General features: G+C 49.5%; 1 protein-coding gene across 2 annotated transcripts in view; it reads left to right on the top strand.

The window, feature by feature from the left end:
- atp2a1l (ATPase sarcoplasmic/endoplasmic reticulum Ca2+ transporting 1, like) overlaps positions 1-9,764 on the top strand; it is a 17,738-nt gene extending 7,974 nt beyond the window's left edge. For both annotated transcript variants that reach the window (XM_012820509.3, XM_012820510.3), the window contains exons 12-24: positions 371-502; positions 1,219-1,335; positions 1,549-1,767; positions 2,016-2,127; positions 2,422-2,645; positions 3,018-3,238; positions 3,893-4,095; positions 4,373-4,458; positions 4,679-4,812; positions 5,932-6,049; positions 6,607-6,724; positions 8,396-8,454; positions 9,381-9,764. In XM_012820509.3, coding sequence (XP_012675963.1) covers positions 371-502; positions 1,219-1,335; positions 1,549-1,767; positions 2,016-2,127; positions 2,422-2,645; positions 3,018-3,238; positions 3,893-4,095; positions 4,373-4,458; positions 4,679-4,812; positions 5,932-6,049; positions 6,607-6,724; positions 8,396-8,415 — 1,704 coding nt within the window. In that variant the 3' untranslated portion in view covers positions 8,416-8,454; positions 9,381-9,764. The remainder of the gene's footprint in view (positions 1-370; positions 503-1,218; positions 1,336-1,548; positions 1,768-2,015; positions 2,128-2,421; positions 2,646-3,017; positions 3,239-3,892; positions 4,096-4,372; positions 4,459-4,678; positions 4,813-5,931; positions 6,050-6,606; positions 6,725-8,395; positions 8,455-9,380) is intronic.
- The last annotated feature ends 948 nt before the right edge of the window (positions 9,765-10,712 follow it).

Here is a 10,712-nt window from a genome sequence, read left to right as displayed (position 1 = left end):
CACACACACACACACACACACACACACACACACACACACACCTGTCTTCTAATCTTCATGTTCTCTTTCTCCCTCCCTCCCTCTTCTTAGTCATCCTTTCTTCTGTCTCTACCTCTGACACACTCCCTCTCTTTTTCTTCTTCCTTCTCTTAATCTGAACACTTGGCCTCCTATGAGCGTAGATCGTAGATGACATAGATTTCATTCATTCCAAACCTCTACTCTCTTGACCGTTACTTCTCCTTGTCAAATCGAATCAAACTTTATTTGTAAAGACACTTTACAAACACACAGATTTTCCAGAGATAAATAAACAGGAAATGACGTACTAACCACTCTTGTATTCTCCTTCCTCTTCCCCTCCCTGCAGTCTAAGGGCATCTTTGAGAAGGTCGGAGAGGCCACTGAGACTGCTCTGTGCTGCCTGGTCGAGAAGATGAACGTGTTCAACTCCAGCGTTAGCGGTCTGTCCAAGGCTGATAGAGCCAACGCCTGCTGCTCCGTGAGTATCTTCAGTCACACTCGCTCAGGAGGTGCCAGGGAGGTGCCAGGGAGGGGCAGGGAGGTGCCAGGGAGGTGCCAGGGAGGTGCCAGGGAGGGGCAGGGAGGTGCCAGGGAGGTGCCAGGGAGGTGCCAGGGAGGGGCAGGGAGGTGCCAGGGAGGTGCCAGGGAGGGGCAGGGAGGTGCCAGGGAGGTGCCAGGGAGGTGCCAGGGAGGGGCAGGGAGGTGCCAGGGAGGTGCCAGGGAGGTGCCAGGGAGGGGCAGGGAGGTGCCAGGGAGGTGCCAGGGAGGTGCAGGGAGGTGCCAGGGAGGGGCAGGGAGGTGCCAGGGAGGGGCAGGGAGTAGATACAAGAACAGAATGTGAACAGAGGAGAGAAAACACTTGTCTTCACATCGTAAACATGCAGTTAGAAGGGTTACCTTTAAAGGGATTTAATTGTTGTGTTAATGTGATTCATTCGTAATAATATCAGTCACATGTGATCAATAATATCAGTCAGGTGATGAATTGTAATGTCTTTGACTTCACCTCAGTGATCACACACACTCATACACACACTCACACACACACTCATACACACAGTCGTACACACACAGTCATACACACACACACACAAACCAGTCCAGTTGTGTTAGTTTCGTCTCAGCAGACAAGATGCTTAATTGTCATTAGAGACCAAATGACCTATGCATGACCTCTGGCTTTGTCCCTGACAGGTCATCAAGCAACTGATGAAGAAGAACTTCACCCTGGAGTTCTCCCGTGACAGGAAGTCCATGTCTGTGTACTGCACCCCAAGCAAGGGCGATGGTGGCGCCAAGATGTTCGTCAAGGTACATGCGCTTCTTCATCTTTTCCCCCTTTTCCTCATCCTCCCTCTCTTCCAGCTCTCCTTCCATCCCTCCATCTTCACCCTTCATCCCTCTCTGTTTCCCTCATCTGTTCTGTTATTCCTTTATGATGTCACCTAGAGAGCATGTCATCCAGGAAGTAGGGTTTATCCCGCCCCCCCTCACCAATTGCTCCTTCTCCTGTCCAACCAATAGGGAGCCCCAGAAGGTGTGATTGACAGGTGCGCATACGTGCGTGTTGGAACCACCCGTGTCCCCCTGACTCCCGCCGTGAAGGAAACCATCCTGGCCACCATCAAGGACTGGGGTTGTGGCAGAGACACACTCCGTTGTCTGGCCCTCGCCACCCGTGACACCCCCCTCAAGGTTGAGGAGATGGTCCTGGAGGACTCCACCAAGTTTATCAATTATGAGGTGGGCAGCACACACACACGTGCGCACGTACACACTCTCTCTTCTCTCTCTCTCTCTCACACACGTTGTAGTTGTAGTTGTAGCTATGAGTTGTAGTTGTAACCATGAGTTGTTTTTGTTGAGAGAATCATGTCTGTAGTTTTAGTGTGAATAGATTTTGCTTGTTGCACTCAAACACCTGCCTGTGCAGTAACAAAAGTCTGACCATAATCTCTCTCTCTCTCTCCATCTCTCTGTCTCTCCTCCAGACTGACCTGACCTTTGTTGGCTGCGTTGGCATGCTTGACCCACCCCGTAAGGAAGTCATGGCCTCCATTGAGGAGTGCAGATGCGCTGGCATCCGCGTCGTTATGATCACTGGTCAGTATTCCTCTCTCTCCATCCCTCTCTCTTTTCCTCTCTCTCTTCCTCTCTCTCCATCCCTCTCTCTCTCTCCACCCCTCTCTCCCTTAGCTCTGTCATTGAATCCCCTCCTGTGCTGTCTTCTGTGTGAGTGTGTGTGAACGAGTGTGTGTGAGTGAGTGAGTGTGTGTGTGTATGTGTGTGTGTGTGTGTGTTTTAGTGTGTGTGTGTGTGTGTGTGTGTGTGTGTGTGTGCGCGTGTTGTTCCGGATCCCCCACCCCCCCTCACCTGTCACTCTCTTCACCCCCTCAGGTGACAACAAGGGTACCGCTGTGGCCATCTGCCGCCGTATTGGCATCTTCAAGGAGGATGAGGATGTGACTGGCAAGGCCTTCACCGGCCGTGAGTTTGACGACCTGAGCTACGCCGACCAAGCTGCTGCCACCCGCGTTGCCCGCTGCTACGCCCGTGTCGAGCCTTCCCACAAGAGCAAGATCGTCGAGTTCCTGCAGAAGGACGATGAGATTACTGCCATGGTGAGGACACACACACCTGCAACACACACACACACACACACACACACACACACACACACACACACACACACACACACACAAACACACATACACACACATAGACATGGTGTTCTCCAATTTCTTCCCATTAAGTTGGGTCATTTAGTATCTCTGAAAATTTCGAATCACAATTTGATCTGATTCAGTCACGTGAACATATAGACACTGACCCAGGCGTCGGCTCAAATAAACACTATTGCCCTGAGCACTATTGCCCTGAGCACTATTGTCCTGAGCACTATTGCCCTGAACACTATTGCCCTGAGCACTATTGCCCTGAGCAAAGAGTGTCTGCTCTCCACTGATTACCCTCCCTCTTGCCCCCTTGCCCAGACCGGTGATGGTGTGAATGATGCCCCTGCCCTGAAGAAGGCAGAGATTGGCATCGCCATGGGCTCTGGCACTGCTGTTGCCAAGTCAGCCTCTGAGATGGTCCTGGCCGACGACAACTTCTCTTCCATTGTGGCCGCTGTTGAGGAGGGCAGAGCCATCTACAACAACATGAAGCAGTTCATCCGCTACCTTATCTCCTCCAACGTTGGAGAGGTCGTCTGGTGAGTGGATACGTACACACACACACACACACACACACACACACACACACACACACACTCATACACACACTCTCACACATACACACACACACACACACACACACACACACACACACACACTCATTCACACACACACACACACACACACTCACACACACACACTCTCACACATACACACACACACACACTCATTCACACACACACACACACACACACTCACACACACACACTCTCACACATACACACACACACACACTCATTCACACACACATACACACAGACACACTCTCACACATACACACCCACTCACACACACACACACACACACACACACACACACACACTCACACACACACACACACACACTCATACACACACACACACTTACTCACACACACTCACACACAACATGACCCGATGACCCCAGGTGTACACTCGGGGACTGATGAAAGTGTCTCATGTTCCACCATTGACTTATCATTGCTTTTTCTCTCTCTCTTCTCCTCTCTTTTTTATCTGCTCTTTCTTTCCCTCTGTCTCTTTGTCACTCTCTCCCTCTATCACTCCACCTCTGCACTACTGTGGTCCCTCTGTCCTCTCTTCTTCCCCTCCCTCTGTGTGTGTGTGTGTGTGTGTGTGTGTGTGTGTGTGTAGTATCTTCCTGACTGCTGCCCTGGGCCTGCCCGAGGCTCTGATCCCCGTCCAGCTGCTGTGGGTGAACCTGGTGACTGACGGTCTGCCCGCCACCGCCCTCGGATTCAACCCCCCCGATCTTGACATCATGGGCAGACCCCCACGTTCCCCCAAGGAGCCCCTGATCTCCGGCTGGTTGTTCTTCAGATATATGGTTATTGGAGGTGAGCCTGTCTATGTGTGTGTGGGTGTGTGTGTGTGTGTGTGTGTGAGTGTCTCTATGAATGTGTATTTATGTGTGTGTGTGTTTGGCTCTTCTTCAGATACATAATCATTGGTTGTGTGTGTGTGTGTGTGTGTGTGTGTGTGTGTGTGTAAGCCAAGCTATCAGAGTAAGATTTGATGTGTAGTGTTAGAAAAGAGGGGAAGAAGAGGAGAAAAAGAAGGGAATGCATGCTTTCTCTCACTCTTTCAATCTTCTCATCCTCCTTTCCTGCTCAGGCTATGTGGGTGCTGCCACCGTTGGAGGTGCTGCTTACTGGTTCATGTACGATATCGAGGGTCCCGGAGTGACCTTCCACCAGCTGGTGAGTTCAGTGTGTGTGTGTGTGTGTGTATGTGTGTGTTTACTGTACTGCACTGTAATTCCTACAGATCTATAAGATGCATTAATACTGTTACTATTAACCAATAGCTGTCCTTCTGGTTAGTTGTAATAACAATACCCCTCTAAGTTTAGTTGTGTCTGTATGAATATGAGTAAGCAGTGTCCTTCCTGGCTAACTGTGTGTGTGTGTGTGTTTATAGTCCCACTTCATGCAGTGTCATGGTGATGCTGAGGACTTTGTGGGCATTGACTGCGATATCTTCGAGGCCTCTCCCCCCATGACCATGGCCCTGTCCGTGCTGGTCACCATTGAGATGTTCAACGCCCTCAACAGGTGAGAAGCGGAACTGCACCCACCCACTCACCTCCACAGCAATGGAGCTGGAACTGGAGCTGAAACACAAAGCCCTCAGTGGCCCTTGGCTCTTACCCTCAATGGGCCCCTGGCTGTAGTCCTCAGTGGCCCCTGGCTCTCACCTTCAGTGGGCCCCTGGCTGTAGTCCTCAGTGGCCCCTGGCTCTTACCCTCAATGGGCCCCTGGCTGTAGTCCTCAGTGGCCCCTGGCTGTAGTCCTCAGTGGCCCCTGGCTCTAACCCTCAGTGGCCCCTGGCTCTTACCCTCAGTGGCCCCTGGCTCTGACCCTCAATGGCCCCTGGCTGTAGTCCTCAGTGGCCCCTGGCTCTTACCCTCAGTGGCCCCTGGCTGTAGTCCTCAGTGGCCCCTGGCTCTGACCCTCAGTGGCCCCTGGCTCTCACCTTCAGTGGCCCCTGGCTCTGACCCTCAGTGGCCCCTGGCTCTCACCTTCAGTGGCCCCTGGCTCTTACCCTCAATGGGCCCCTGGCTCTCACCTTCAGTGGCCCCTGGCTCTTACCTTCAGTGGGCCCCTGGCTCTCACCCTCAGTGGCCCCTGGCTCTCACCCTCAGTGGCCCCTGGCTCTCACCCTCAGTGGGCCCCTGGCTGTAGTCCTCAGTGGCCCCTGGCTCTTACCCTCAATGGGCCCCTGGCTCTTACCCTCAGTGGCCCCTGGCTCTCACCCTCAGTGGCCCCTGGCTCTCACCCTCAGTGGGCCCCTGGCTGTAGTCCTCAGTGGCCCCTGGCTCTTACCCTCAATGGGCCCCTGGCTCTTACCCTCAGTGGCCCCTGGCTGTAGTCCTCGGCTTAGGGCAGCCTCTGTGGGTCTTGAGAGGACAGGAAGAGGCTGCCATGTGTGATGTTGTTTAAAAACATGGCTCTGGAACAACTACCATTTCTGTTAAATGACTGTGACTATCACATGGTCCTGATCAGTTCAATGACTGTGACTATCACGCGGTCCTGATCAGTTCAATGACTGTGACTATCACGCGGTCCTGATCGATTCTCAGTCGGGCTGTTCTCTGGGGGTATAGTCTGTGATGTGCGGTTCTGATGAGGTTCGTTCTAATGAGGTTCTGCTGTGGTTCTCCTCTCCAGCTTGTCTGAGAACCAGTCCCTGGTGCTTATGCCCCCATGGGTCAACTTCTGGCTGCTGGCCGCCATGACCCTGTCCTTCTCCCTCCACTTCATGATCATCTATGTCGACCCTCTGCCCGTGAGTTTAACACAGACACACACACACACACTCACCACACACACACACACACACACACACACAGACACACACACACAAGCACAGACACAGACACAGACACAGACACAGACACAGACACAGACACAGACACACAGACACAGACACAGACACACACACAGACACAGACACAGACACAGACTCAGACTCAGACACAGACACAGACACAGACACAGACACAGACACAGACACAGACTCAGACTCAGACTCAGACTCAGACACACGATCTTCTCTCCCTTCTGTCATTCTCTTGCTATCCCCTTCGTTCCCTTCCTCCCTCTCTCCTTCTCTATCTCTCCCTCTCTCATTCTCTTTCTCTCCCTCTCTCATTCTCTTTCTCTCCCTCTCTCATTCTCTATCCCTCCCTCTCTCATTCTCTATCTCTCCCTCTCTCATTCTCTATCTCTCCCCCTCTCATTCTCTTTCTCTCCCACTCTCATTCTCTATCTCTCCCTCTGTCATTCTCTATCCCTCCCTCTCTCATTCTTCTAACCTCTCCCTCTCTCTCCTCCCCTCTGCAGATGATCTTCAAGATGACTCACTTGAGTGTTGATCAGTGGCTGATGGTGTTGAAGCTCTCCTTCCCCGTCATCTTGTTTGATGAAGTCCTCAAATTCGTTGCCCGCAACTACATTGATGGTAAGGTCTCACATCACACACTCAGGACACTCAGAAGAGAACTGACTTGCACACACACACACCCACGCATACGAATACTTACACATGAGTATACACACACAGCACACTCAGAAGAGAACACACACACACATAAACACACATGGATAGACACTTACATATGTACATACACACACACAAGATTCTCAGAAAAGCACACACACACACATACACCCACACACACACACACACACATACACACACACGGTTCACGTATAAAGCAGCCTAAAGGGTTCTGTTCTGTTCACTCTCATTCACCTTTAATTAACGTTCTTGTCATTCATTTTATAAATGTTTTATATATATGTTTGTATGTTCTGTCCCCATCTCATTACCTCCAACTGTCTTTCTCTCTCTCTCTGTCCATCTTTCTCTCTCTCTCTGTCCATCTCTCTCTCTCTCTGTCTATCTTCCTGTCTTCCACCATTTGTATCTTATCCTACTTCCATCTCCATCATTATATACATCTAATACTCCTTCTTTCTCCCTCTCACCCCTTTCCCCCTCTCTCTCCCTTCATCTCTGCCCTCCCCCCCCTGTCATGCCATCTCCATCATTATATACATCTACTACTCCTTCTTTCCCCCTCTCTCCCCCTTCATCTCTCCCCCTCCCCCCTGTCATGCCATCTCCATCATTATATACATCTAACACTCCTTCTTTCTCCCTCTCACCCCTTTCCCCCTCTCTCTCCCTTCATCTCTCCCCCTCCCCCCCTGTCATGCCATCTCCATCATTATATACATCTACTACTCCTTCTTACCCCCTCTCTCTCCCTTCATCTCTCCCCCTCCCCCTGTCATGCATCTCCATCATTATATACATCTACTACTCCTTCTCTCCCTCTCTCTCCCCCCCCTCTCTCCCCTCTCTCTCCCTTCATCTCTCCCCCTCCCCCCTGTCATGCCATCTCCATCATTATATACATCTACTACTCCTTCTTTCTCCCTTCATCTCTCCCCCTCTCTCTCCTTCATCTTCTCCCCCTCCCCCCCTGTCATGCCATCTCCATCATTATATACATCTACTACTCCTTCTCTCCCCCTCTCTCTCCCCCTCTCTCTCCCTTCATCTCTCCCCCCCCCCCTGTCATGCCATCTCCATCATTATATACATCTACTACTCCTTCTCTCCCCCTCTCTCTCCCCCCTCTCCCTTCATCTCTCCCCCTCTCTCTCCCTTCATCTCTCCCCCTCTCTCTCCCTTCATCTCTCCCCCTCCCCCCCTGTTATGCCATCTCCATCATTACATACATCTACTACTCCTTCTTTCCCCCTCTCTCCCCCTCTCTCTCCCTTCATCTCTCCCCCTCTCTCCCTTCATCTCTCCCCCTCTCTCTCCCTTCATCTCTCCCCCTCTCTCTCCCTTCATCTCTCCCCCTCTCTCTCCCTTCATTCCCTCTCTCTCCTCATCTCTCTCCTCTCATTCTTCATCTCTCCCCTCCCCCCCTGTCATGCCATCTCCATCATTATATACATCTACTACTCCTTCTTTCCCCTCTCCCCCTCTCTCTCCCTTCATCTCTCCCCCTCTCTCTCCCTTCATCTCTCTCCCCCTCTCTCTCCCTTCATCTCTCCCCCTCCCCCCCTGTCATGCCATCTCCATCGTTCACTAATGGGTTTTATTCACTTTCAGTTGTTCGGGTTGCCGTCTAACCTGTCTAGCTCCCTCCATTCCCCTGTAACAAAAACAAGGTATATTATGGTCCTCTGTGAGACTGCGCGTGTGTGTGTGTGAGTGAGTGTGTGTGTGTGTGTACGTGTGTGTGTGAGTGAGTGTGTGTGTGTGTGTACGTGTGTGTGTGTGTACGTGTGTGTGTGTACGTGTGGCTGTACGAGGACCAGCTCAACATTGCTTCTGTTGTTCCTGGTAATGCTCTGCAGTTCTTCCTTCTGCCTGAAGGGGGCGTCTTTCTGAAGGTTGCCTGTCAGTCTTGCCTTCTCATACATAAAACATGTATGTCTGTTGCCAGTGTGTAGCCAGCTAGCTAGCTAGCCTGTGTCTCGAATGTTCAGAAGTGTAATTGTGTGTTACCTGTCTGTCAGCAGCTAGTGGCTTCGTAGTCTGTTTGTATTGGTCATATGTGCTGGAATAGCCCCTTCTGATTGGATATGAGCTCTGTTTACGTCTGTTTCAGTTCGAGAGTCGTACCTTTGTGTTTGGTGTTGATGTAGTTTTGTGGTGCAAGCTCAGAAATCTCCGTGCATAGATAGAGAGCTTTTAGGGCCTGTAGACACCATATTAGTGATCGTGTGCATTCGCTTCTGCATGCTTACAGTAGAGATCTCCAGTGCTCTTTAAAGATGTAATAATAATAATAAATAATAATAATAATAATGCATTTTATTTGTAGCGCACTCTTCATTCAGTTGAATCTCAGAGTGCCATGGATCAGGTGACTTGCTTCCGTAGATCTCTGGAACAGTGTTCAGCACTGAGTCGCTGTATAGTGCTCTGCAGATATTAAACTCACTGAATAGACCCAGTAGAAAACCATTCAGGAAATGTGACTGGAAGTAGATCAGTAAGTCGACCCGTAGCTTGGGGTACGTACTAACCACTTTGAGGAGGAAAGCGACGAACTTGTTTTTGCCTGACTGGGATTTTCTTCCTTCTTTAGGGCTGGTGATCCGTGTCTAAAGGACATGAGAGAGAGAAAGAGAGAGAGAGAAAGAGAGAGGAGAGAGGAGGAGCAGAGAAAGAAAAAAAAATCAGAAGAAGAAGAAGAAGAGGAGGAGTTGTGTGAGAGAGCTCTCAGGAGCCAATCACAAAGGAGCGGATAAACCACAGGAAAATCTTCACAAAAAAAAAATCTTTAAAAATGACTGAAAAAAAAATACAAAAAATATATATATATATATGAACAACAAACTACAAACTGATGTTGAATTAATATATAGGTAAACCCTGCTGCCAAATTAGTTGAGAGATTGAGATGATGGATACATTTTATTCTGAAAAATAATAATAAATGTATTAAAAATTACATTTTTTGTTAAACTTGTACACTTTTCTGTTGTCTTTTCTTGTCTGATGTCCAGTCCCACGCATGTGTACACGGGGTCTTAGCATGTTCATGTCTAATCACTTGGCTGACACATTTATACATCAGCAGCATTCACATGATGTGCTTTCAAATGGAAACAACACTAGACTGTTACCAATTCAGTAGTAAAGGACCCACTAGCAGACAACACATTAATAAAGGGAAAAGGCAGTCTCGTAGTCAACAGGCAGGCAAAGGTCAAACATCTAATAATCAAGCAGAGTCCAAGGCAGAAGTATCCCAAATACAGAATCCAAACAGGGTCAGGTCAAAAACACAGGGAATAGCAGACTTACTAATCGCTGAAACGGCACAGGTAATAACTGGCACGATATGGCAGAGACTGATAGGCATACCGGGCTTAAATACCCACCAAACCAATCGCAACAAACAGAAATGAGGTGTGCTCACAAAATGGTGGGAAATCAAACAAAGACTGGGTGGAGTCAGAGACACATGTCATTTCAAAACAAATACAGAAAGCACATGACACCACCACACGATCAAAATGTAAACAAAAAGCACATGTTGCCATGACAACAAGAACTCAAACACCAGAATCACTAACACTAGACATGGATAAGAGGTGTGAGGTGTCCCACACACACAACAGGCAGCTAGTAGATGAATGAGGATGAGTTGGCTGAATTTGACAAAAAGTGTATTGGAATCACGTACCGCACCTTTAAGATGGAAACAACCGTATATAAGGATAAGACGTGTGTTGATAAATGTCGCAAATGTCCCTCAGCTTTAAATCCCTTTGACACAAGTCCCTCAAAGCAGACATATTATGCTAATGCAGTCTTCCTCTTTCCTTCAGAGTGTTCTAGAGTTATAGAGCTTCAGAGTGTTCTAGAGTTATAGTTATAGAGCTTCAGAGTGTTCTAGAGTTCTAGTTATAGA

This window comes from Clupea harengus, chromosome 23, assembly GCF_900700415.2.
Source record: "Clupea harengus chromosome 23, Ch_v2.0.2, whole genome shotgun sequence".
In the NCBI taxonomy this organism is placed as follows: domain Eukaryota; kingdom Metazoa; phylum Chordata; class Actinopteri; order Clupeiformes; family Clupeidae; genus Clupea; species Clupea harengus.
This window is presented reverse-complemented; position numbering and strand designations above follow the sequence as displayed.